At 51.3% G+C, this 26,575-nt stretch overlaps 3 protein-coding genes across 9 annotated transcripts; 1 reads left to right on the top strand and 2 right to left on the bottom strand.

Moving 5' to 3' along the window:
• Nucleotides 1-310: 310 nt before the first annotated feature.
• Nucleotides 311-2,292, top strand: LOC122380046 (methyl farnesoate epoxidase-like). The gene has a single exon (XM_043362803.1). The coding sequence runs from the start codon at nucleotides 666-668 to the stop codon at nucleotides 2,085-2,087; it is 1,422 nt and encodes a 473-aa protein (XP_043218738.1). The 5' UTR covers nucleotides 311-665; the 3' UTR covers nucleotides 2,088-2,292.
• An 85-nt stretch (nucleotides 2,293-2,377) lies between these two features.
• LOC122380045 (CXXC-type zinc finger protein 1-like) lies at nucleotides 2,378-10,211 on the bottom strand. 7 transcript variants are annotated; one of them, XM_043362795.1, is made up of 4 exons: nucleotides 9,745-10,211; nucleotides 6,118-7,601; nucleotides 3,638-3,781; nucleotides 2,378-2,809 (listed from the first exon to the last, which is right to left on the bottom strand). In XM_043362795.1, exons 2-4 carry the CDS (start codon nucleotides 7,558-7,560, stop codon nucleotides 2,627-2,629), a joined length of 1,770 nt encoding a protein of 589 aa, XP_043218730.1. In that variant the 5' UTR covers nucleotides 7,561-7,601; nucleotides 9,745-10,211; the 3' UTR covers nucleotides 2,378-2,626. The 7 variants fall into 7 exon arrangements, with proteins under 7 accessions (XP_043218730.1, XP_043218734.1, XP_043218732.1 ...); XM_043362799.1 differs by having other exon boundaries at nucleotides 9,693-9,748; XM_043362797.1 differs by lacking the exon at nucleotides 9,745-10,211 and adding an exon at nucleotides 8,546-8,622.
• On the bottom strand, nucleotides 7,598-25,369 carry LOC122380025 (uncharacterized protein K02A2.6-like). Its single transcript, XM_043362758.1, has 3 exons — nucleotides 25,052-25,369; nucleotides 22,449-24,802; nucleotides 7,598-7,601 (listed from the first exon to the last, which is right to left on the bottom strand). The coding sequence occupies exons 1-3, from the start codon at nucleotides 25,367-25,369 to the stop codon at nucleotides 7,598-7,600; spliced, it is 2,676 nt and encodes an 891-aa protein (XP_043218693.1).
• Nucleotides 25,370-26,575: the final 1,206 nt, after the last annotated feature.

Genomic DNA, 26,575 nt, shown 5'->3' with positions numbered 1-26,575 from the left:
AATGCGGTGTTTCTAGTTCCTACATAACCAGTCAGTCGCTGATGTATTTGTAGAGCGTTCAGTGTATATTTTAGACTACATCTGTCGACAACGTAGCTCGCCGGCTTCCTGCTGAGGGTCTCAGGTGGCTCAACGGACCCCCGCTGACCCTCCATCTGTCGTAGCTCCCCCACACGGTGCACCAGACGAACTCCTTGAACTATGCAGTGTTGTCTGCCTGTTATAGATGACAGATGTTAGCTGCATCCATCACGTGCAGTTGATCGAAATAATCAGCTTATTTGGTGTTGATCAAGCAAAGGTCAATGTCCGACCGACGATATTGTTGTAAAAATGTTACAAAGTTGAGTGACACATTGCAGTTGAGTTTAGCCAGTGTAGGTTGGGTGAGGGGTTAGGGGCTGCGTTGGGAGTGTGTGCTGTCGCTGTGCAGTAGAGGTGTGCACTGCATCCCCTACTGTGCCACCAGTCGGTACATCACCTGTGTTCTCCGGTCGGCCCCTGTGGCGGTTCGACCCCCAGTGGGCGCTCAGGGTCCGCCCCACACCGCGGACGCGGACCCTCGTCCTCAGTGCTACTGAAGAGACCCACCGGGACGGAAGCTCATCTAACTCACACTCACCAAACTCAGACTGTGTGTAGTCTGAGAGGACACCCATCTCGCCATGCTCCCTGTGGTGGTGTCAGTGGTACTAGTGAGCGTCGCACTGCTGCTACTATGGCCCCGTCGGCCCTCCGGTGGGCCCCCAGGGCCTACTCCAGTCCCCATAATCGGAACTCTGGCCTTTGTCGGAGCCAAAACCCGCGACGATCTATTCGACGTCCTGTGCTCACTGCCAGCGCGATTTGGAAGCATGGTGGGCTTCTACGCCGGCGGGACATACAACGTCTACATGACAGGACTGGAGACTACGAGAGCGGCAATGTCCCAGCACGCAGCGAACGGGCGGTTTGCTGGCTCGGCTCAGCTGGAGTTATCCTACGGCAAGAGACGGGGTGTGATCGTGGCTGAAGGTGAGCGATGGGCTCGACACTCACCCCTAATGCGAGCCGCACTGGGAGAAATGTTACGCTCTGGTGAAATGGAGCTCCTGATCCGTACAGAAGTCAACGAGCTTGTCACTGAGCTCGCCGATGCACGCGAGCCCGTGCCAGTGAAGAGTCTGTTCAGATGGCGCTACTTTAACCTCTCGTGGACTATCGTTACTGGTCAGAGACTACCAGCGGCCGAGGCACAGCGGCTCGCTCATCTGTTCACTCTCGAGATGAGCGCACTTCAGAACACCTGGGTGAACAACTCGGTCCTGCGCACAATTTTCCCGGAAAGGAGCGGGTTCGCTGACGTGTTGCGCTACAGAGACGCCGTACGCGCGGCGTTTGCTGCGGCCGTGCGAGGCGGAGGTGGAACATTTGTCGCCAAAGTACGTGCTGCTCAACCGGACCCGGCCGCCTGGCGACCGGAGGTGGACGAGGACCTCGTTATGTTTTTCTTTGACTTCATGAACGGTGGCTGCGAGACAACCAGTTCGTTCTTTGAGTGGTCTATGGCGTACCTGCTGAGGGAGCCAGAACTGCAGCGGAGGCTGCGTAAGGAGGTTGCCGCGCTCCCCTCCCAGCCCACACTGGCTCACCGGGCTAACGCACCGCTGCTGCGAGCCTTTGAGACTGAAGTGTTTCGTCGCTCCTCCCTAACACCAGCCGGAGTGCCGCACCGATCACTGCAAAACTTCAAGGTGGGCGGATACAACGTCCCAGCCGGAACCACCCTACGCTACGACATTATGGGAGCTCACTGGGATCCAGCCCGGTGGTCCGACCCTCTCCGCTTCCGACCAGAGCGCTTCCTACGTAACGGAAAGTTCGTGGGCAGCGAGGATGTCGTCCCGTACGGGATCGGTCTGCGCCGCTGTACCGGCGAAAAGTACGCCGAGGCGTACCACTTCATGCTGCTCGCCAGTCTTCTGCGAGAGGTGGCTGTGGAGCCGGCCCCCGGTGCGGCACTGCCCACAGAAGCAGCCTCCATCGGTCTGGTGCGGCTCTGCCTGCCGTTTGACGTGGTCTGCCGCCGTGCTCAGCCGCCCCAATGAACGGGCTGAGAGGCAGACTGACGACAGAGAAGACAGGGTACACGGTGCTGGGCATATAATCACTGGGGTTTGGTGACAATTCGTTTATAGTGGAGGTCGGGGTCTGCTAGACACCCTGTTCCTGGGGCTAGTCTATATTTTCAACCAGTGTTATCCTGGACTTTTTTGCATTCTTATGTCTTACATAATACATGATATTATGAAAGTTTAATCTCTACTTCATTTCGCATCGATAAAGGATATGACGAGAATAACTACCAAAACAAGATGAAACAAAAAACACACCAGGCTTAGTGCTATGGACATGTATTGTTTCACTGAATGAGCACTATGATGGAGCATTCGATGAATGTAATTAACACAACAGACAACACAACTTGAAGGGCTGCTTCACTGGCTACATTTGTGGCATATTGAAAAAGTACTTTTAAAGGGTGCCAGCGCAAATGCGTCGGTCCCTTCTTTAATCATCATCGCTTTTATCCAATTCAGCCATCAAGATAATATGACTGCGGTAGTTCTTATCCCACAGACAACCCCTATGAGACCTTGACCTTGACCTTGTTGGCCATCTTCTTCTGCTGGCTCTGGACCTTCTCCATGACCTCGTGGTCGTAGGTGGAGTGCAGCATGAGAGCCAGCACGCCGGCACGGTTAGCCATACTCTGGCGACACTGACGCTCCTGCTCTAGCAACTCATCCATCTTCATGGCCCAGCGCACCTGTGGGGGACGGGGGGGAGAGATCAGTTATATAGTACGGAGGGGACGAAAGGGAGGTACAGCCCTCTGCAGACTGCGTGGTAGGTATTCTTTTTCCGACAAAACTGATAATAATTCAAAAGTCATGTTATCAGTCGGTCGAAACTCACTGCAAATAGATGCGCCATGCTCCACTCCTTCGATAGGGTCTATCAATAAACAAAGCATACGCCTTGTGTGGCAACAAAATGTAAGAGTTTGTTTTGGGGGCAAATATAAACTTTTGGGTTTTGTTGCCAAACTGGATGGAAAATGCATACGATGATAATGCCAATCTAAGCCGCGGAGTCTCGCGCATCTTGCTGTTACGATTTCCGAGTGCCCGATAGCATAGTATTCGCGTTATTCTCGGTTTTGTTGAAAAAAGAATACCTACCACGCAGTCTGCAGAGGGCTGTACAGCGTGTAATCGGTCAGCAAGGAGCAGTACAGGGTACGAGGGGTGGGGTAAGGGCGGTACGGGACACACATAGTGATGCAAGGGACGGAACGGGATAAGGCTACGCACTGGCGCCGATGTAAGAGAGGCGTGACATGGCAGGAAATACTGCATGCATGTTGCAAGAGATCAACAAACGAACGAGAGAATCGAGACGTACCAATTGAAATGCGTTTATGAGCGTCTCGGACGGTTAGCGATTATCGTATCACAACCAGATAAAGTAAAACAAAACATACAATAAAAATGGCTTGTCGATCTTTCCCTGGCAACGTGCTTAGCTTAGGGACTACACGCAAGACTTTACCATCAATAACGTTATTGAGCCGACACTCATCAAGCCACCTTACCCTCTCCATGTCGAGCTCTGCCCGACGTAGTTTCTCCCAACTGAAATGTTTCAGACATTTCTTCTTGGGCGCTCGGCAGAACTGGCCCATGTTTGTGAATACGTCCGCCACCAGAGGGCAGCCGCACACCTCATCGTCTGCCACCTGGCGGCGAAAGGGTGAAACACACGTCAGCCAAGGAAACTATCGATTCGAAACTATCGGACAAGGGGAGTTTTGACCTCGGATCAACTTTGTAACCTAACGTAAAGGGTCATTATTATACACCTGTACAGTACACACGGCAATCGATATGTATGGTCCAGATGAACACATTCAAGATAGGCGTTTTCGCCACTCGAACACATCTTCTCTACCAAAGTAACCAATGAAAAACAAAGTAAATCTGTCAGTGACCTCATGAGGTCATGACCCATGTGATCTGTGTCATCTATCCGTGCTTCTATCCTCAGGATACTGAAATCCTTCTCCTCCAAGCCGCAACCCCCCTCCGGGCTGGACAGGCAACTTTATCTCATGCGGGCTGCTCCCTTGGAGCGGCACCGCTGCTCCTGAGGGAGCGCACCCCGTAGCCGGGTGCAGTGAGTGCCTTGGGGCTGGGTGGCCTGTCCTCTGGACGGGCTCAGCCCCAGCGACTCACTAGGGTGCCTGCCCAGACCAATGTCTCCCCCTAATTCCTATCATCCTTCCGGCTCTGCAATGGTCTTGTCGACCGAAAGGGCCTAACCCAAAAAAAAAAAAAAAAACAAGATCTGTGTGATGCGACTCATGTGTGATGCGAAACAGGGCTGCGGATTCGACAGATTTTCGATGACTCCGACTCCGACTTCGGCTTTCAAAAACCAACTTCGACTACGACTCTGACTCCGGACAGAACTGTCGACTCCGACCGACTCCAACACCGACTCCGAAGACCTAGCAAGGCTGCGGAGTCCATGGATTTTCGGTGACTCCAACTCCGGCTCCGGTTTCTAAAATCGACTCCGACTCAGACTCCGGTCAGAACTGTCCACTCCGACCGAATGCGACTCCGACTCCGCAGCCCTGATGCGAAATGCACCTACGCATCATTTGTGAAGGTCCAGCATGATTTTCGCAGGAAAGAGACGTGTTTGTTCCCTTCCAATGACTTATAGGTAATAGATATACCGCAAAAATGTTTTTGACCCTCAGTCACCAAAACTACGAAATATATTTTCAACCGGTCAAACAATCGTTCAGTCGCTGGTAGCTAGGATACGCAATGAACGTATCCTATCGTTGGGATCAATCCACTTCACGGTAAAGTGGTGACCTGACCTTCAGGCATTTCGTTTTTCGACACGATTCCCCGCAGTCTATTAGAAAGCTCAAATAACTAGAAAAACAGGCATTGGAGTAAGAGACTATCTGTATGGTTTCCTGGACACGATTGGGTACTTAGCAATCGTGTTACGATTCACAACCTACACGAAACGGATGACTCATTCCTCTGTCCGAGAAATTCAGTTTACCACGAAATACGACTGGTCAAGAATTTCATAACAATAGCACGTCATCATTTTGACGCAAAGTCTATCAACAGTTCCTCGCATTAATACAGCACGCTATTGCAAAACCATAAGTCCGTCACAAACGCTACTGGAATTTCCTCAAATGAAAATCCCGTCCCGACGGAGCAGTGGCTTCAACTACCGATTTTCAGCAGAATATAGTTACCGACCGAGACGGCAGCCTATCAAAGACAAAGACTGGGCAAACCCAGAAACAATACTCGTCAGCGAGTTCAGCGTTCCTTCGCCTTGCCAGAACGTCAATTATGTAAATACCAATACACGTTGTTCTATACAAGCACGGTACAAAGCCCTGATACAACCAACCAGCAATTCAGGCCGAGATTAGAAACAACGAGATGAAAGGCGCATTTTTTGTTTGATGTGGGTTTCCCGGCTATGTTCAATAATCCCTAGGATTAAGTTTCAGTTCTTGGAGCGGAATGCCGAGCAAATGTTCGGGCCGAAAATAGCCAATAACAGGATTCTTCGAACAACAATAACATAGCGACGGCCTGACTGGCAAAAGGAAAGAAAACGATTTATGCCTCTCATTCTCGGACCGCCGCTTTCTGGCAGTACGTGTGGTGCATATGGCAAGTTTGTAAATTTGACATAATAACTACCTCTGTGCTCCATGAAACGGCTCATTGCGATGCTCTTGGGTTAACAGAGTGGCTTACATAAACCTGGCAGGTTCTAATAGGACATGCAATATGTAATATATGTTCTGTCGGGCAAGGAGTACTCGTACACGATGAACTTGTCAAAGCTTGTGGGAAAAAAAAAAAACAGAACTAACCGCTACATCCGCAGCCAGTCTGCAATGCAATGCAAAACACCTTATGCAGCAATGCAAAACACCTTATGCAGCAATGCAAAACACCTAAGGGGGAGTTAAGAACTGTACGGAACTAGAAAACCAGACCCGACTTTGACCCGACCTACCTTGGGATTTTTGCTGTGCTCAGGACAGAGCACACGCAGCCTCTTGCAGTAGGTCCTCTGCGCCGGGTTGTAGAAGTCACAGAACATGTTGAACCCCTCAACTCGGGTCTGATAAAGCGACCCGAACGACGTCTGGCTCTCGTACTTGCCGAAGCACTTCTCCATGTGCCTGATGGCGTTTCTGGTGGCCACCTCGTGTCCACAGGTCACACAGTGGATACTGTGCGGTTCCTCCTCTGTATCATCCTCCAGCGCGGTGGGGTCGATGGTGCCGCGCCGGCCCCGCTCACACTGTCGATCCAGCTCGTGATGGGCGCGATTCAGACGCTCCAGCTGAGTCTGAGCGTCCAGCTGCTCGCGCCGGATACGCTCCAGGGTACGCATGTTGCGGTCCTCGGCCACGCACCGAGTCATGTTCCATTCCTGGATGCGCTGAGGAAGCACCTGGAAGATCCGGTTCCGGGCAAGGTTGAGTCCACATTGGTCGGAGCAGTAGCGACTGCCTGGCCGGCTCGGTTTTACACACTGAGGGCCGTAGCACTGTCGAGAGGAGCTCTCGAGTAGGTCAGTCTCGTCGTCTGAGAGTTCGGCCCTCTTGCGTCGGCGACCGACCGCCGGGGCGCGACGGGTCTCCACAGATTTGCGTCGCGGCGGAGCAGGGGGCGGTGGCGGCGGTGGGGTGGGCTCCCGAGGCGGCGGTGACGTCCGGTTGGACTCGCGCAGGGGCGACGGTTGTGGCGCCGGCTGCGGCGGACCCTGACAGAGGCGCCGCTTGCAGGGCCGGTGCGGCGCGTTGCGGCAGGTCGAGCAGTGACCACAGTCTGACTCCCTCAGGCAGCCGGTACAGAGGCCGCAGCCGCGCGGAGGACGTGGGCGAGGCTGGGCCGCAGCTGCCGCCGCCGCCGCCTCCCGCTCCCGCTCAGCTTCTCGCTCCTTCTCCGCCTTCTCAACTCGTGCGCGCTCCTTCTCCTTCTCAGCCCGTGCTCGCTCCTTCTCTGCCCGAGCTTTCTCTTTCTCAGCTCGAGCCGCCTTCTTCGCTTCCTTTTCCCGTCGATGGTCATGCTCATCTTTCAATTTCTTTTCCTGCTTTTCGTGCCTCTCCGCTTTCTCGCTCTTCCTCTCCGCCTTATCAGATCGTTCGTGTTTATCGCTCTTCTCTAACCTTTCGCTTCTCTCCTTATTCTTATCCTCGCCATGCCGCCGGTTCTTGTGACTCTCTTTGTACTTGATCTTCAGATCGGGGTTCTTTCGACGACAGATGTCGCAGTAGAAGCGTTTGATGTGTCTGGCATCTCGTTCGGTGACGTTGATACAGTCGCCGTGGTACCACTCCTCACACTTGTCGCAGGCGATCATGAACCGACTGCTGTCGGAGGAGCGGCATATGCAATATACTTCGTCGTCCTCTCCCTCGCCGCTGGCTGAGACGTCAGAGTCCGACATGGCGGCTGGCTGGTGCTACACGACAGTTAGTGACAGGTCACCTGTAAGCAAGGCACACAGTCAGAACTCAGAACAATGGCAAGGGGGGAGAAAAGACTGAGAGATGGAGCAAAAGCGGCCTTTGTCAGAATGTTACACTTCTAATCTGTGGTTTTGAACTGAGGGACATACTTGGGAGTTTGGTAGTTAAATCTCAATGATTACCCTTCAGGAGTTTTTACAACCCAATAATAATCAGCCAAGTTCCTAGCCTAATAAATCTTACTGTATTTACAAATAGTTACAACTTACAAGCCTTCCATACAGAAAGTGCCTCAAGACAACAAGTATGCTTTGTATTCCATGATGTTTTTCGAGTTTCAAGGATGTAGCCAGCCTGACGGTACCTGATCCCTGAATAAAACAATCAACAGACATTGGCTAACAAGCTTTGAATCTGATTGGCAGATGCCTGATCATTATCTGCAGAAAGTAGTGCAATATTATTACTATGAAATAAGACAAAAACAAACTCTGCTAATGCAACCATACAGCCCCAGCTGGCAAATTGAAATATTGTTAAATGCTAATAATAGGGCCCGCAGCGCAGCAGCAGCCAGGCTGCTTGGTAGTCATAAAGCAGGCGTCACACATCATATTGCGATGACACTAGTGCCAGTCTCAAGGCCACAGCCCGTCACACTACCTCCAGGCTCCAGCCATATACACAGAAGTGTGACCGGTGACGCCTGCTTTACAATTACCGGCTCCTTTATGTCCCAAGAACCAAGCCAAGAACCCAACAAACAAAAATATAATATAAAAATTTGCTGAGCTTTATTGTTAAAAACCGGCTGGTAGTTTAATTTGTGTTGTCTGAATTCTGAAAACGGCGATACTTCAGTTTTTTACATTGAGGTAGCACAATTTTGATGATGCTTCACTGTTTCTCCTTGGTCAATTACATAAAAAACAGCTTCAAAACACTTTGATTCGCAACATTTACCGAAATATAATAAAGAAACCACCCTATCGTCAGCACGCTACGTCAACTGCCACGACGCAAAATGGCGACGCTGTTTTGCCTCTGATGCGCCAGATATGTAACCTTAAATAATTGGATACGACTACTAAATACAATATGCCGATAATAGACTATTTTCCTCCTAGGGGACACTGGGAAATCGGGGTTTTCGGGTGAAGGTGATTGAGAAACGTGTTTGCTAGCGACGCGAACCAATGATGTGGCCTTGGCCACAAATAGGGGATATCTTAGGTAAGGGTAAATGGAAAAATGTTAGGTTAAAGAGTTCTGGAATTGTCTCCAGGCCGGCCGAAGGCCGGCCTGGAGCCTATTCCAGAACTCTTTAACCTAACATTTTTCCATTTACCCTTACCTAAGATATACTCCTTTTCGTCCCTAGCGCACAAACCCCTGGAAACGTGGTAGGTTAGGTTAGGTTAGGTTAGGTTAGGTTAGGTTAGGTTAGGTTAGGTTAGGTTAGGTTAGGTTAGGTTAGGTTAGGTTAGGTTAGGTAAGGTTAGGTTAGGTTAGGTTAGGTTAGGTTAGGTTAGGTTAGGTTAGGTTAGATTTGGTTTGAATCTAACCCCCCCCCCCCTCCCCAACCCAAAAACCCCGATTTCCCAGTGTCCCCTAGGATGAAAATAGTTCTTGTTTCAGGATATTGTATTTAGTAGTCGCATCCAATTCTTTTAAATTACATATCTGGCGCATCAGAGGCAAAACAATGTCGCCATTTTGCGTCTCTGCAGTGTGTGCGTAGCGCATCAAAGGTGGGGTGATTTCTTTATTATATTTCGGTAAGTGGTGCGAAGTTAAGTGTTTCGAAACTGTTTTTGATGTAATTGGCCATCGAGAAGGAGAAACGATCATCAAAATTGTGTTTCTTTAATGTAAAAAACTGAAGTTTTACCCTGAAAACAATAACCAATGCAATCAGGGAAAAATTGCAATAGCAATAAATACTGATACCGCTAGTCTAGTAGTCATCAAACGAGCTCTCCTCAATACTGATTGTGATGGTCTGAGTCTGATACATTGTAAAATTGAAATGCACAAGCATTATAAAACAAGCAAACTCCTTGGACAACCTTAAATTTTCATTTTGAAGATCGGCATTCAGAATACTTACAAATATTTAACTTTTACTAAGCGATAATGAAAACAAAAAATAACCGACTTACTTGTACTTGTTGGGTTAGGGCGCATAGCCTCGTTGGGCTCAAGCGTCCGTAATTGTTGTCATCAGTGCGCCATTCTTGTCTCGATCGAGTAGATGTTGCAATCGGTTGCAGCCAGATGGTTCAGAGGGAAACTAAGCAGATGAAGGAAAATGATAGGTTTAGCATGGGGATGTATGCGCGGGCTTCGGATGATGTCCAGGCAGGAAATGTCCGGTGAAGTATATTAGTAACGGTTAGTTTCTAACATATAACTGATTAAAAACTTAAAAATAGAAACAAAAAGGATGGTTTCTGGTTATGAGTCATTCAATCATAACGCTCTTGACCTCGCATCTGTCCAGCGAGCCATTCAGTTCAAAAGGATCTTCAGGCACGAGTCTCACTCAGTTATCAACTTGCGTTGGAGGGTTCATGTCTCATGATCATACCGATCATAACGAGCCTCAACTTCGGAACTATGCGACTACTTCTACACAGGGGCGTCGCCACGGATTTTTGAGTGGGGGGGTCGGGTTTCGTCTTCACCCGATGGGTAGGGGTGTTTTTTTTCCACACTTCCCAGTTTTTTGCGTGCGTATGTGTGTGTGTGTGTGTGTGTGCGTGTAACAAATCGGCGCGCAGCGCCGCGAAATTTTGTATAGCCTATTAGGTAGGTATACCTACCTACATCACTTTTGCGTAACAATTATCACTGGTCACTTAAGGTCAGGTCGCCATGTCAAGCTCAGTTATACGGTATACCTCTATAAAACTTTCCCCTCTCGCCAATCTTGTAGCTTTTCTCCCATAACTTCAAAATTTGGTACACTGTATACCTAATATATGGGGTTATACGTGTTAGCAATTCATGATTCTAACTGAGGATTCACATCTTGATCTGGAGGCAGGTCAAATACGTGACCTCATCATTAGAAAATAATGAGAAATTAGAAAAAGCACGAATGCCTCCTGCTTTGAAAAAGTTCGTCAGAAACGCAAAATATCTTTGGAGCCATGACAAATCAGCTCAGCATTGCCAGGGACAGGGTGCAACTTATGGCGAGTGATGACTCGAAAGGTCATTAGTGGAAATGTCCATCGATGGCCACCAGCATTTTTTTTTTCTACAACTTTTGACGAAGACGCGGTAGAGCGATGACAGCACCTGGAAGGTGTTCACTGTTCAGCTCAACATCACGGATCCATTCATATGCAGCAGGAGGTCCCTTTTCGACATAACGTTGACCTGAGGTTGTTTTAACGTTAATTCTGAATGGTCAAATTTTAACTCATGTGACGCGTCTCAAAGAGATAAACACGGTGGTGGCAAGACAACATATGTAAATACCATACAAATTCACGGAATCTAAAGTGTTTCACGGAATTCACGGAATCAAAGCAAATGTTTCGGCAGAATCTGTCCAGTTAGCTGTTTGCCTTCTATGGGCGAAACATAGACCTGAGATGAAATCTGACGCGAAGCTAGCGAAAGGGCGTTGAAAGAGCTATCGAATATGTTTTCTGCTTCACTGTAGCCCTTCTATTGGTGGTTTCCCAGTAGCTAACGTATAACGTATACTAAAGTAACGCTGAGGTATGCTTTCGACCCCTGATCGATCTAGAGGTTTGTGGAAAAAAGAGCATGCTGCCCGTGACGAGAGAAAGCCGATGATACCCATTCAAGGTTTCGGGTCATCTCAGGACTCATGTCATCGCCAATAAGTAGGGAAACTCGGGACCTGCTAGAACTTAACGAATGTAAGTTGTGATGGTTTTTCGAGGTTCTGATTACGAATGTTATCTTAGTTTTGAACGAAGATGATGACTCCATGCATTTGGGGTAGATCAGGTCTGGTCAGATCGACCAGTACCTAATAGTGGATGACCACCACCGATTGCTTCCTAACATGTTATATGTATAAGCAACAAAACTACTTCTTAAATGTTCAGATGGGCGCTAAGTTCAAAATCAGCTCCAAAAACTACCATATAAATTAAAAGCATGTTATGAAAAAGTGAACCATGGTCATCTTCATTTGAATCAGGGATATCGATTTATTTTTAACTAGGTGATTAACTCGAGCGCACCGGAAGTTTCGTTGCAATCGGGTCCTTTTTGCGCGACTTCTTTGCGAAAGCCCGAGACGGTTCCATCTGACTCCCTTTCCCCTACATGTGCACTGTACAGCTAGGTGTGACGGTAGCCACATGCGGCTGAGGCTAGTTTGTAGTTTTGTAGTTAGGTACTGATCCGACGAATCGACTGCGACCATTTTTTTTTTTAAACGATCAGACGAACGCTCGGGGCAGTTTTGGCGCGTCCAATCCCTTGAGGGATAAAAAGGTACTAGAATAGTGGCTACTTAAAAATATTGTTGTGCTGGTGTTCCCGCCCACAGCTAATTGACCTTTACCTAATTGGCTAATTGGCTTTAGGGAGCTCTTGAAGCGATTCTGAATCTGATGTATTTGTTGGTGTTGCTGACGCCTGCTTCACTGACATAAAAGCTAAAAAAAGCATACCTACTCAGCATCGCAAAAATTGGGGGGGTCGACACCCCCAGTTTTCAAGAGTGGGGGGGTCACGACCCCCCCGACCCCCCCGTCGGCGACGCCCCTGCTTCTACAAAAGATCGGGGCCGAAAAAAAATAACCGAAGCAACAACAATGGCGCAACAAAACGGTGCTAAGGCGTCATATTTGTAAAAGTTTAAGGTTACCTTTTTACGTGCGCCAATTAGGCAGCGTATGATCTTCGACAAATAACCAACATAAAATATACGCACCAAGGCTATGTAAAGTGTAAACCACGCATAGCGATAGCTGCATACGGAGTTTTATAGCCTTGTGCAATATCTATGCTTGTGCATACCTACAAGGATAGTAAAGCTGCATCGTATTCAGCATTCACCTCCCCATGCCTACACATCCTGATTCGTTCGAATAACGATGACATGTCATCATCAACATCCAGATCGTTCCGACGGTAGCTTTGCTGTCGGCCAAGGCCATTAGATTCAATTCATATTCGTCCCGAATATCGATTTCACGTTCACTATCGATATTCGTAGTTAACGATAACCCAGCCAACAAATCTGGTCGGGGCCGTAGCTGGTTTTACTCTGGCTAGCTCCGGCATTTACTCCGGCCAAAGTATGTAACTTGTACTAGGTCTGGGGCTCTACTGGATTGACACACGACCCCAGAGCTCGCCCACACCACATCCGGAGTCCGGACCTAGCCGTATCAGCCGTGCCGCACCTCAAGTCTCAACCGTACTTCAGCCGCAGTATGCCAGAGCATCTACGAGGCACTAGGCAGCCGGACCTGGCCGTGGGGAGCCTGACTTGAGCCAGACTTGGTGGTCCGAACACACCAATTCGGGAGCGCTACGGCAAAGGCTGGCTAACCGGAATAGAGCCGTATCGACTCAAACCCCGGCTCTGACGGCGTTCCGTTTCCGGCCCAATTCTAGCACGTCGGAATTGCCGGGGCAAAACGGACTTGAGCCGAACCAAATTGCTGGCTGGGAAGGCTTCCACAATGTTAAGCATACCAAATGTTCCCCACAGTGAGAAACATTTTCAAGCTTTAACCCGCGAGTTGCTGGGGGGGGCGTTAAACGCCCCCACTTTTTTCGCCGGGCCATAGCATAAAAATGGCGCGCCGCAGGCGCGCCAAATTCTCTGTACCTGTAGGGAATTGATTGAAGTGTATTGTGACAAAGTTTCAAAAAAATCGGTCGGAAATTTTTGAGATATCGAGGATTTAGTGACGTCATGATTTCTGAGTTTTCGACCAAAAACGGCATATGTTCAAAAAAGCATATAAAATCACAGAATAGACATACAGACATGCCGTAAACGCCATTGGACTGCCAACACCATAAACAATCAAATGGCTATCTTCGATTATTGATTATCGTTCCGCATTTTGCAAAATCTTGAACTGAATCTTGGCAATTTATCGTGACTACTTCACGACCATGATACATGCATTTCTTAAATTGAACTTTTTGAGCCAAACACGTACACATATGACAAAATGGATGCCACCATCGTGTTCTACGCCCCAGATTACCCATAAAACATGTGTCACAGGCTGCGAATATCAGTTTTGATTTTCGGGGATATGTGCCTACCCGGTGCCTACTGTGACCTGACCTTGACCCTGACCTATGCTTAACTGACCCCTACATGGAGCTGACACTCTTGTAGGCCTTATATGATGGATTGTGCACCGTTTTGACAGAGTTTTTAATTCAGGCCTCCCTCCAACGGGCACTTGTGGCCCATTTACAGGAGGGCTCCTCCTCCTCCAGGCCCTTCTTCCCCCACCCCCCCAGGCTACGGCTGAAGTGGGAGCCTACCCCACACCTGGTGACACAGCCGGGGACGACGCCCGCGGAACGGGCGGAACCGGGAATCGAACCCGAATCCGGCACCGCCCGCACCGCGGGTCGACGCCCTAACCGACTGCGCCACCAGGGCAGTTTATGACGAGAGCCGCCCATTGCGAAGTCCTGAAGTCCATGCTACTGAAAGCCCGATTTCAGGTGTTTGACCTGACCTTGACCCGACCTGTGACCTCAAAATTCAACTTTAAAGTACTCATCTGAAGCGTCTCGTCGCGTTCTTTCGTTTGACGCCTCGTGCGTTTCGCTGCGCCTATTGATTCTCGAGTTATCGGCTGGGGGCGTTTAGCGCCCCCCCCCCCCAGCAAACGGTGGGTGGCGAAATACCCCAGCAACTGCCGGGCTAATTCTGACTTCAGATTTCATCTTGATTTCGAAATTTATCATGAAGAGACTGGGTACTGCATAAGTGGCTTTAACTTCGCCTAAAAAAAAAATAATATAATAAGGCCGCATATACCCGCATATACCCGCATATACCCGCATATACGTATACCTACGTACCCCTATCCGTGACCTTCGACTTGGAGGCCAAGCTCAAGCTAGCAGTCACAGGTCAGGGTCAGATGAACCTGACGAAAAATACATAGACCTAGACGTGCCACTTGGAAAGTTCAACTTCTAAGCTCGACGCTTGCAGCCCAACTCGACCAACGTAAGACTCGATGGTGGCTCGTGCTTTTTTTTTAGCTTCCCGGGCCAATGGAAGCCGTAGGTAGGTAAGGGTAACCACACTGAACCGTAAATAGGTAAGAGCTCTCGATAGCTAATAAAATGATCATTTAACAAAAGATATCAGCCCGACATTAGAGGCTCTACCTACTGCTCCACTTTTCAATTTCAATTATGCAAAATTCCTATCGGTATTTTATCTCGATTACCGTAAACCGGGGTGAGTTGATATGGGGTGGTGAGTTGATATAAATTGCTCGAAAAATGTTAAAATGTGTGCTGCTTATCCATGTGTAAACCAATTTTCAGTTTTATTTTTCTGTGAAGTGAAGCAACCAATAAGTGATGCATATAGCTGAGAAAGGCATGCATGTGGTGCAGTGCCTTCTTAACACATTACTTTTTTCAAAGTCCTTTTTTTCTTCTGATTTTGAAACCAAGGAAAAGTCCCCACCCTACACCAAAGACGGCGGATATTCATGAAACAACATGCACTGGGAAAGAAACTACCATCAATTTACTGTTGATCCCAGGTAGTTTTGGGTTTCACCTATAACAACGCTTTTTTATAATTTTAAGAAAAGTGACAGGTGGTGAGTTGATATGCCATCAAGTGGTGAATTGATATGCATGATAAAAGCTGATACCAGGCTGGTAGGCATGCAAATCAGCATGAAATATGGGTCTGCAGGTAAGACAAAGTCAATTAGACCAACTCTTCTCCTTTTCTTTCCCCACATCATTCCATCAACCCCCAAAAGCTGTAGTTTTTTTCTGAATGCTTGAGACGAGGCCTGTTAGTATCACTGATGTTAGTTGTCGGACTTTCGTCCCCGTCTTGAGTTGAGATGTTAGTTTCACAACGTTTCAGCCCGTAACTTCTCCGGCCATAGTCAAATCTGCCTCGATAGTGGAGTGGTAACAACCGTGGACGAACACCGGGGAAACCCGAGTTCGATTCCCGCTGACTACAGGAGCTTTCGAACTGTTTGATGCGCACGGCGCAACGCCACCAACATCCAGGTCCTTCTGAGGGTCAAAAGAACACCTGACGAGTGACGACGGCCGGAGAGTAACTGGCCGAAACGTTGTGAAACTAACATCTCAACTCAAGACGGGGTCGAAGGTCCGACAACTAACATCAGTAACCCCAAAGTTTTTTTTTCTGTGGACATACCTAACATGCAAAAGGCACAGCACAACTCCCTGTCAAGTCTCAAGATGGCTCCCTACAAGCTACATAGGAACACTATAGAACACCTATATACATACAGATTAAAAAAAAAACTGTTATAATTATTCGTAGTTTCGAAAATGACAGAACTGTCGTTTCTGTATGGCTAACAGCGCGGGAATTCTGATCTCGTGAAACTGATTAGTTTTCCTGCTTGGCAGTTGCCAACCGAGAATGAGTGAGAAAATGAAATGGAACAAGCAATATAAAGAAATTGACTGGTGTTTTAGCCCTCGCCCGTATTCGCGTTTTGCCAGCGTTTAACGTATAGGGGGGGGGGGGGTCCGTTGGAATCCCATCGTCGTTTGGCACCTGGCCTGGTGGAGCTAGAGCTTCGCGGAAAAAAATGAGCGTGTTGCCCGAGGCGCGAGGAAGCCGATGATAACCAACTTTAAGGTCCTAGGTCATTGGTTAACCTTCCAGGTAGAGGTCTGCACCGGCCGGCTGCAGCCGCGGCTGGCTGCAGCCCCACGGCTGTGGGCCGGGGCGGCTGCAAATATCTCCAAGAACACGGCTACGGCTGTGGCCACGGCTGTGAGATTTCAAGCTCAATCTTAAGTACTCAAATATAAAATTTTAAATCCTTAATCTTACATTCTTATAAGCAGTCTAGCCTGTAAAAATCATGCAAAGGATGCCCAGCAACATTGAAAGTGGTGAAGCCTTTGAAAACCTGTAATGGTTTTACCATTTGCTGTAGGGGAGTTTGCACTCTGGTACAGAATACTAATTATAGGTACCAAATGTTCCTTCATCACCAAGACTTTACAGTTTCAGAAAATGCAACATGTTGCATTGTCACATCCCTCTCAAATCAATCTCACCTGGTCATTAGGAGAGCACCTTACAGCTATTGAAGACGAGCGTTCAATGATTCTTTCAGGTAATAAAAAAAGAAATCACGCCTAGGTAAGGGCAGGTAAAGGCTTCATAAAATATTATCTAAAATAACTCTTAGATGTAAGATGTATTTCTGGATTTTCGGCAAGTCCAATTACATAATATAAAACTGGTGCTTTATGTTCTAACTGGTGTGTGAGTGACCGCTAACAGAAAATGCTGATCAACGAAGCCAATGAAATTAGATAATAAGTGAGCATGAACCTTACTTACGGCTAATTTACATGATGGTGAAAACCCTGAACACGTAATTCACATGACGGTGAAAACCCTGAACACAATATTTCTTACGCGAGCTGTTGACTTTACTAATACAATGACGTCTTCTTCTGAAAATGTTAAAATTTGATAATTTATCTTTGTTTGAGAGCGAGTTTTTAACTGTACAGCATTATTATTTATTAGTTATAATTTTTATGGCTGTTTATAGTGACACAAAACAATTTATTGCCACTTCTTTGCTATTGACGTCATTAAAAACTCAAGTAAAATTTTTAATTGAAAGAGGCAATTGTGGCGCGCACGTCCTTGGGGATTTGAGCGAAGATCATTATTTGGAAAAATCAAAATAGATGAATGTGGTTCTTTCTTGGATGCTCACTAGTGTTTTGATGCCTTGCATATCAAATTAGTTTGAGACTTGCTCAGAAGGCTGCTTCAAGCCTGGCATATCACACCCCAGAAAAAATGCAAGGTAAGAAAGAAGCAAGAGTTTTGACCAGACAATCACTGTTTGACAGTCCATCAACTTCAGTTCAAGTTTCATTTTCCATACCTAACATTGATCATGAAAAGCATCAGAGTCTGTTGTTCTGTCCCACAACCATGCTTCAGGATTTGGCATTAGATGTCTACACTGCTAGTGCTTCTATTCTGGTTCGTTGTTTGTTTTCTGTTGATGTAGGTATACCTACCTACCTACCCATCTTTCTTAACCCCTTGCAAGGGCTTGTGTACCTAGGTACCTATGCGATGCGCATCAGGCTTCAGGCCTTCAGCCTAAAGCCAGATACACAACCACTTAACCTATGATGCTTCATGAGCTTGAGAATCTGTAGCCCATTGCAATGTGCTTTTAGCTAAATGTTTCAACTAAAAACAACTTATTTTGTACTATTTGGTTGCATTTCATTGAAAGTATCCACGGCCGGCTGACGGCTGGCTGCCCACAGTTTGCCACGGCTGTGGGCGGCTGTGGCTGTGGAGCCACGGCTGCGGGGCGGCTAGGCTGTGGAAAATTGCAGCCGTGCAGAACTCTACTTCCAGGCCAGGTCAATTACCCAGAAGTCGGGAAAATAGGGGGTTATTTGAAGTTCGTAAAGCGAGTTTATTATTTTTTGGCTGTTGCTGATCACGAATGTCATGTTAGTTTTGATCACAGATGTCTTCGTATATTTAGGCCAGGTCAGGTCAGGTCTGGTCAACCAGTAGGTGTCCTGCCGGCTATCCATAGGGAGTGTCAAGTGTCAACTACACTGACGGTGTCGTAACATGTTACGAAGGCACTAAAACTATTTCATAAATGATCAAATGCATGTTAAATTCGAAATCGGCCCGAAAAAAACTACCCTAGAAACATGTAAAACACCAAAAAGTGAACCGAGGTCACCAAAGGTCAATGACCTGACCTGACCTTCAGGTGACCTTGACAGTTGACACCCACAATACTGCGTGGGACCAGCATCATTTACATGTTTGGACGTTACAATCACAAAAAGACTGGAAATGCGCGGATAATGTGAGCCGACTACGCCAAATCGCGATTCCAGCCAAGCATGGTCTCGAGAATCAGGTCACAAGTCAAAAACCATTTGAGTCAGGGTCATGAAATCTTTAGAACAAGTGTAAAATTGATAAACTCGAGAGGTACTGAAAGTTTCGTCGTAATCGGCCGGTTTTTGCGCGAGTTATGTGCGAAAAGCCGAGGTGGTCCGTTCGCCCGCCTATAAGTGCGAGGGTTAATTTTGGCTTTTGATGCCGAATTCTGTTTTATGTCGCTCATTTCACCTTAAAGAATACAGTCCAAATTAGATTCGCTTCACTTCACTTCATTAATATTTTGTTGACTACCAGTCAACAAAAGCTCAAAAGTATATGTATTCTTTCATTTCAATCCATTATCCCTGTCAGAGGCATATCAACCTTGACCCGCAACTGACAATGTGTTTTAATTACAAGAAAATACACTTGTAATTCCAAAATATATTGCCAGTTTTGATACCGTTGGCTTGAGGACACGTGACTAGCCAAGTTCAGAATGTTCTAAGTAAAACTAAGTATCATAAAGCGAAAAAATGATGCTGCTAAAATCAAGCCATTTTGATAGCGCTGTGTTGGACATGATTGCGTTTTCATGAATATGAGGTCTGCTGCCAAACTACTACCATTTTTCTGATGGTTTCTTTTAGGATGTGTTCTCACATCCTTTTTTTTTAAACACTGGCATTTTATCAACTCATCTCTGAGCTTCTTTAGCCGAGAAATTTTGAAAAATCCAAAACCATATCAACTCACCACCCCCCAGGGGGTGAGTTGATATGAACTTTGGCGTTTTAAAAAAGGGGCTTAATATATACGTTTTTTATTCATTTTTGCTGATTGCCTCCCCAAGGCATGTGCCAGGAAACTGGCACAAAAAGAATTCCGTAAATGAATGTGACTTTTAAAGAAATCTAGAAAAACCTCAAAATCCATATCAACTCACCCCGGTTTACGGTATCGACTAAACTTTTACCTAACCGACCTTCCGATTGCAATAGTTGCACAACCATTGCACTGATTGCACATGTAATTACGCACCCATGGCTGCTTGCTGTGTAGGGATAAGATCACACAAGAGAATCCGTATTGACTATGTCTAACCATAGTAAAGTAATAGTGGGATCGGACTTTCGATCGCTGTGCTGCTCGGCCAGATCTTGACTCGTCTGCGCATCGTGCACTCTGCAGCATTTGCACTGTGCAGAGTGCAGGACTGACGGGTCACCTGCCGTCATCTCTCAGTCCCCTCAGGACATCCGCTACAGGCAGCCGAGACTAGCGGGCACTTCTGAGAATGTTGACGTCACATTCGAGACGGAAGCAGGTTTTTACTGCGACAGCTTTCTGCATCTCATCGTTACGTAGTCAGTAGCGGACGTAGTTGTAAGCAGAAGGAAGGAATCCACCATTGGTGGTGACCCTAGTCCCTAGTGGATAGGTTTTTCCCAACTGTACCTAGGTAGGTACTCACTCACTGCTCAGTGAGTCAAAGCTTTTGCGAGTGAGTGAATCAAGCCAGCCACTCATCTCCAATACTTAGATCATATTTGTTGATATGCTAGCGAAAGATTAAAAAAGCTACGCTTATCGAATGCCTTTCCGGGGTGCTACTTTACTTGTTTACGAGTTATGCACCGATTAAAATGCTGAAATCTGGATAAGTTGAACTTCTGCGCGAGCTTTCATGGCCTGGCTGTTTACCTAACATAAGAAGTGTATGTATTTTATATGTAAATAATGTAATTGATTTAATAACCTTCTATTTCGTAGGTCCATATATGGACCTACGAAATCTGCATAGAGATTCTCAGTACGCGGCCCAGGAGCTAAGGTAGAACGTGTAGGCGTGATGCACTTTTTATCAACCGAGGGTGTAAGCTTGACCTTACCGCTAAAAGCAGAATAAAAAAATGATATGCCTTCATAGATACTTTCTCTGCCGTAACAGTTGCTCGTAATAAACTGTAAAGCTTAAATTTTCTTTAGGCTCAGGCGGTTCACCTATATCCCAACCCCAAGACTAGTTAATAACCTTGGCTTAGAAATGAAATCTGTTATAACGTGAGCTCTTTATTCACAACCAAAGCCGCATTGCGTTAAACTTCCTAGAGCGCCAAACACCGATCGCTACTACCACAACCGCGCTCCGCGCGGGCCGGCGGCCGACTGCTCTCGAACCCCGCGTCTGCGCGCCGGCGCCGCCAATGGCGTCGCCAGGCCCCCGGGCAGGGGGGAGCAACTGGCGTCGCCAGGCCCCGGGGCAGGGGGGGAGCAGCTCGCGACACCACACCCTGCCGCCCTTAAAACGGAACACATTCACTTTAACCTGCCGCCCTTAAAACGGAACACATTTTAAACCGGAACGTGGAAACAAACACATTACGCGTCGGAACGTGGAAACAAACACATTACGCGTCGGAACGTGGAAACAAACACATTACGCGTCGGAACGTGGAAACAAACACATTTTAAACCTCGGCGATCAGTCGCCTCGGGCACCTCCGGCGCCGAGCGGAACGGCGTTGCGAGGGGCCCTCAGTGTCCCCGCCGCCCCTGCCGCCGCCGTCACCGCCACCGCCGGTGTGACTGTAGCCGCTGAGGTCACCGGTATCACCGCCGCCGCCGAGGTCACCGGCACTACCGCCGCTGCTGACGGCATCACCGCCGCCGCTGAGGTCACCGGCACTACCGCCGCCGCCGGGGTCACCAGCACGGCCGTAGCCACCGGGGTCACCGGCATCCCCGCCGCCGCCGAGATCACCGGCACGGCCGAGGCCGACTGCTCCCCGGTCACAGGCCTGACCGGCGACGCCGGCGCGGCTGCCGTCACCGAGGCCATTGGCGCGATCGTCTCCGACAGGGCGCCCGGCGCTGCCGCCGGCGCCACCAGCCCGGTCACCGCCGGTCGTCGCTCTGACGTTACCGCCGGTCGTCGCTCTGACGTCACCGCCGGTCGTCGCTCTGACGTCACCGCCGGTCGTCGCTCTGACGTCACCGCCGGTCGTCGCTCTGACGTCACCGCCGGTCGTCGCTCTGACGTCACCACTGGTCGCCGCTCGGACACTACCGCCGGTGGCCGCTCTGACGTCACCGCCGGCGCTGTTCCCTGGGTCCGCCGCCGCCGCCAACAGCTGGTCAACGTGGCGCGACCAGATCACGTGTCCCACGTCCACTTCATACGACACGGGACCGGGGCGGGCGACCACCGTGCCGCGGACCCACTTCTGACGACCGTCATACGAGCGGGCCCACACTGTAGCTCCCACGGCGAATTCCCTGCTCCGTCCGCCGGCCGTCTCACGCTGCCGGTCCCGAGCCGCCTGCAGAGCTGTCTCGGCGCTCGGAACCATGAGGTTCATACGAGTGCGGAGGTTCCGCCCGAACAGCATCTCAGCGGGAGTCCGTGCGGTCGCGGCGTGGGGCGTCACTCTGTACGCCATCAGAACTCGGGCGAGCGCCAGTTCCATGCCTCCGCTGTCGTCTGCTGCCAGAGTCGCCTTCAGTGAGTTTTTTAGCGAGCCGACCGCTCGCTCCGCCATCCCATTAGACGATGGGTGATGGGGCGCCACTCTGACATGTCGGATCCCGTTAGAGCTGGCGAACTGGGCGAATTCCTGGCTCGTGAACTGTGGGCCATTGTCCGTTACCAGCACCAGTGGTAGTCCGAGACGAGCAAAAACCGTCCTCATCACCGCTACGGTCCGCTCGGACGTGGTCGTCTTCATTGGGATCATTTCAGCCCACTTGGAGAAACTATCCACCATCACCAGGAACCAGGTGCCCTTCAGAGGTCCGGCAAAATCGGCATGCACCCGCTGCCACGGGCCGTCCGTCGGCTCCCACGGGTGCCGTGTCGCCTGCGGCGGCTCAGCTCGCTTTGAGACGCACGCCTGACACCCGCGAGCCAGCGCCTCCAGCTCAGCATCGAGTCCCGGCCACCACACAAAGCGCCTCGCCAGCTGCTTCATGCGAGTGCAGCCGAAGTGACCCTCATGCAGCTCCCGCTTGACGGTGTCGCGCAGGCTGCTCGGGATGACGACTCGGCCGCCCCAGAGCAGACAGTCGGCCTCAGTCGTCAGCTCCTCTCGGCGATTCTTGAAGGGAGCCAGGTCCGGGTCCACCACCGCCGGCCAGCCCGATCGCACCGCCGCCAGAGCGCGGGCGAGCGCCGGGTCTCGGCGCGTGGCCACTGCTATCTGCTGCGCGGTCAGACACGGCCCCTGCTCGGCGATGAACATTACGCCGCCTCCGCCGTACGCCGCCTCCTCTTCTGCCGACAGCCGGTTCTCCGCCTCGTCCGGCACCGACAGACGGGACATCGTGTCCGCCAGCCTCATGTCCTCCGTCCGGCGCAGCTCGATCTTGTACTGATACGCCGCGAGCTGCAGCGCATACCTTTGCATGCGAGCCGCCGCCAGAGATGGCAGCTCACGGTCCGGGTTTAGGATCCTGGAGAGCGTCCTGTTGTCGACCACCAGGGTGAACGGCCGACCAAACAGGAACTGGTGGAACCGCCGCACTCCGAACGAGACGGCTGCGGCTTCCCTCTCCACTTGGGCGTACTTCCTCTCCGTCGGAGTGAGCGTTCGGGAGGCGTACTGTACCGGCCTCTCGAGCCCCTCGGGCGTCACTTGCATCAGAGCCGCTCCGACTCCTGTCGCACTGGCGTCCGTGACGAGCCGCAGCGGCAGCACGGGGTCGTACCGCATCAGGACCGGCGCCGTGGACAGCATGTCCTTCACACGGCGCACTGCCGCGGCGCACTCCGCCGTCCATGCCCATTTGACGCCCGTCTTCAGTAGCGCGTAGAGCGGCGCTAGCACGGTAGACAGGTTGGGCAGCAGCCGCTGATAATAGCTGACTGACCCGATCAGAGATCGCAGCTCCTGCACGTTCCGAGGGTCAGGTGCTGCTGTGACGGCCGCCGTCTTCTCTTGCACCGGGCGCAGACCCGCCTCAGACAGTCGCCAACCGAGATACACCACTTCTCGGACTCCGAACTGGCACTTCTCTTTCTTGAGGCGGACGCCGTTGTCCTTCAGCCGCTCCAGCACCCGGTCCAGCCTGTCCATCAGCTCACGGTCACTGTCGGCGCCGATCAGCACGTCGTCCAGGTAACAGACGACTCCTGGAAGACCATCCAGCACCTGGTCCATGATCGCCTGGAACTGCGCTCCACAGGTGCTGATCCCGTACGGGAGACGGTTCATCCGCATCGCACCACGGTGTGTGGTCACGGTGGTCATCTCTCGGCTCTCTTCGTCCAGCTCACACTGGAGATAGGCGTTCCTGCAGTCCAGCTTGCAGAACTTTTTCCCTCGTATGCTGGCGAATAGCTCCTCCGGCGTGCGCATCGGATACTTCAGAGGCTGCAGCTGCGGGTTCACCGTGATCCGATAGTCCGCGCACAGCCGCACGCCGTCCTTCTTGGGGATGGGTACGAGCGGCGTACCCCATCCGGAGAAGTGTCCAGGAGGCACCTTCTCGGCGATCCCTTGATCCAGCCACTTGTCGAGCTCCCGCTCGATATCTTGCTGTAGCGCAAACGGCACCGGTCTGGCGCGTCGATAGACCGGTTTGGCGCCTTCCTTCAGTCTGAGCGCCACCTTCACCGGGATTCTGCCCAGTTCTTCTTTGAACACCTCACGGTGTTTGTCCATCACCTCCTTCAGCGTCGGCTGAGTCGCCACCGGGCACACGTTCAGCGTCTCCAGACCCGACGCCGTCCTCAGCGCCTTGATCCACTCTCGTCCCATGAGAGGTCGGTGAGAGCCCATGTCGGACACGACGAGTCGCAGCCGTGTCGCTCGGCCGTCCGTCTCCACGTTGACGTCGGCCTCGCCTCGCAGACGGATTTGCTGGCCGGTGAATGACGTGAGGTGCAGCTCACTCGGCCGCAGCGTCAGACCGGGGATGTGAGTCTCCGCGCTGATTATAGTCACCGGTGAGCCAGTGTCGATCAGCATGGTGAACTCCTGGCCGTTCACCCTGACCGTCGCCCACTCAGCTGCGGCAGGCTGCACGGCGCTGACTTGCCAGTCAGCCTGGTCGCCGTCCTGAACCAGCTTCACGCCAGTTCGCTGTTTGCCGCAGTCACGCTGCAGATGCCCACGCTCTCCGCACCGATAGCAGCGCGGCGCGCCGGCCCGCCATGGCCGCGCGCCGGCCTGCCGCGGCTGCCCGCTGTCCTGCCGTGGCTGCCCGCTGTCCTGCCGCGGCTGCGCACCGTCCTGCCGGGGCCGCGCGCCGGCCTGCCGCGACTGCGCGCTGGGACAGTGGCGCCGCCAGTGGCCCCGGCCGCCACAGCGGAAGCACGTGCCTGGCCCCGGGGGCTCGGTCGGCCTGACCCTCTCCGTCCGCTGCGGGCGTCGCACCAGGTGAACTGCCTCCCCGTCCGTCTCGGCCGGCGCCGGCGCCCCTGACAGCCGCGTCGTCAGATCCATCACGTCCCTGTGCGCCCGTGCCGTCCGCCGGACGTCCTCCAGAGAGAGGTCGTCACCCTTTAGCGCCGCCTCCCGGACCAGCTTCCTCTGTAGCTCACCTCGGCTGCCCAGGACGCATCGGTCTCTCAACTCACGGTCCACCTGCGCCGGCTCGTAGCCGCAGCGCAGGATTTGCGTCCGTAGTCTGCCCAGGAACTCCTCCAGACTCTCTTCCTGCTCCATTTTCATCCCTTGAAACTTTCCTCTTTCCGCCACCACATTATTCTTCGGCACCAGATACCGTGTTAGCTTCCTTTTCAGGCGAGCAAACTCGTCTTCTCCCTGTCTCTCGGCGTCCTCCTCAGGCAGTGAATCGCTGACATCGGCGAGGTCCGGGCCCACCAGGTGCAACAGGACTGCACACCGTCTCGCAGGCCCTTGAATGTCAACAGCGATCATATACCGCTCCAATGCCCGGAGCCACTTTTCAAAGTCCGTGCCTGGACGGTACGGCACCGCAGACACTATCTGCATCCCCGTTGGATCCATCGTGCCGCCGCCCTCTCACCAGCACGTCGTTTCTCCGGTCGGCTCGCCGCCGCTCCACCGTCGGCCCGCAGCCGCTCCACCGTCGGCCCGCGGCCGCTCCACCGTCGGCCCGCAGCCGCTCCACCGGCGGCCCGCAGCCGCTCCACCGGTCGGCCCGCAGCCGGGCGTCACCGCTCACACCGGCCGGTCACCGCTCACACCGGCCGGTCACCGCACACGCCGGTCGGTCACCGCACACGCCGGTCGGCCACCGCTCACCGCGCCGCCCTGCGCCTGTACTTGGCGCTGCAGCTGCGGTTTCCCGCGCTTTTCTCGACGGGGGCGTCACGTGGTAGTGACGTCACACGCACGTCACCGCGCGCGCATGCGCACTCGCCCCACACCGCCCGGCCGCGCGCCAGCTTCCCGCCGAAATTACCCGCTTCGGGGACCAGGCGCCTCAAACCGCATTGAGGCCCTCTCCGCCGCACCGATCGGCCAATCACACGCGCTACCACAGCTGCGCGTCACCCCCGGCCGACCAATCAGCGTGCAGGACGCCGACGCATGCGCCACGCACACCACACTGCCGAGGCATCATGGCCGCCACGAATTTCGGCGATCACATGGGAAACCCTGCCAGGACAACGGCCGCCGCGCGACAGGCACACTACCAGCAGCAGCGCGAAAATAAAAATACTAAGCAATACTAAGCACTAAGCATTCGTACTAAGCAACGTTTGCGCCCTCACCGTCCGTGGCCTGTCCGCCCTCGCTGACCACCGCGCACTGATCACTGGCCCGTTTCGCCATCACTCGCAATCACAGCTCCAAGGCTTCACCTTGATCTGATCCTCGTCGCCAGGATGTTATAACGTGAGCTCTTTATTCACAACCAAAGCCGCATTGCGTTAAACTTCC

This window comes from Amphibalanus amphitrite, unplaced genomic scaffold (assembly GCF_019059575.1).
Source record: "Amphibalanus amphitrite isolate SeventyFive unplaced genomic scaffold, NRLGWU_Aamphi_draft 000090F_arrow, whole genome shotgun sequence".
NCBI lineage: Eukaryota > Metazoa > Arthropoda > Thecostraca > Balanomorpha > Balanidae > Amphibalanus > Amphibalanus amphitrite.
The sequence above is the reverse complement of the archived record's forward strand: the minus strand, read 5'-3'. Positions and strand labels throughout refer to the sequence as shown.

Excerpts from the sequence above, each read along its gene's own strand:
- LOC122380046 (XM_043362803.1), top strand. The coding sequence starts at position 666 with ATGCTCCCTGTGGTGGTGTCAGTGGTACTAGTGAGCGTCGCACTGCTG.
- LOC122380045 (XM_043362795.1), bottom strand. The coding sequence starts at position 7,560 with ATGTCGGACTCTGACGTCTCAGCCAGCGGCGAGGGAGAGGACGACGAA. Across the intron at positions 3,782-6,117 it reads AGCACAGCAAAAATCCCAAG|GTGGCAGACGATGAGGTGTG; the intron begins GTAGGTCGGGTC and ends TTTCGCCGCCAG. Across the intron at positions 2,810-3,637 it reads CAGAGCTCGACATGGAGAGG|GTGCGCTGGGCCATGAAGAT; the intron begins GTAAGGTGGCTT and ends CGTCCCCCACAG.
- LOC122380025 (XM_043362758.1), bottom strand. The coding sequence starts at position 25,369 with ATGGAGCAGGAAGAGAGTCTGGAGGAGTTCCTGGGCAGACTACGGACG. Across the intron at positions 24,803-25,051 it reads GCCCGCAGCGGACGGAGAGG|CGTGACTGCGGCAAACAGCG; the intron begins GTCAGGCCGACC and ends GGGCATCTGCAG.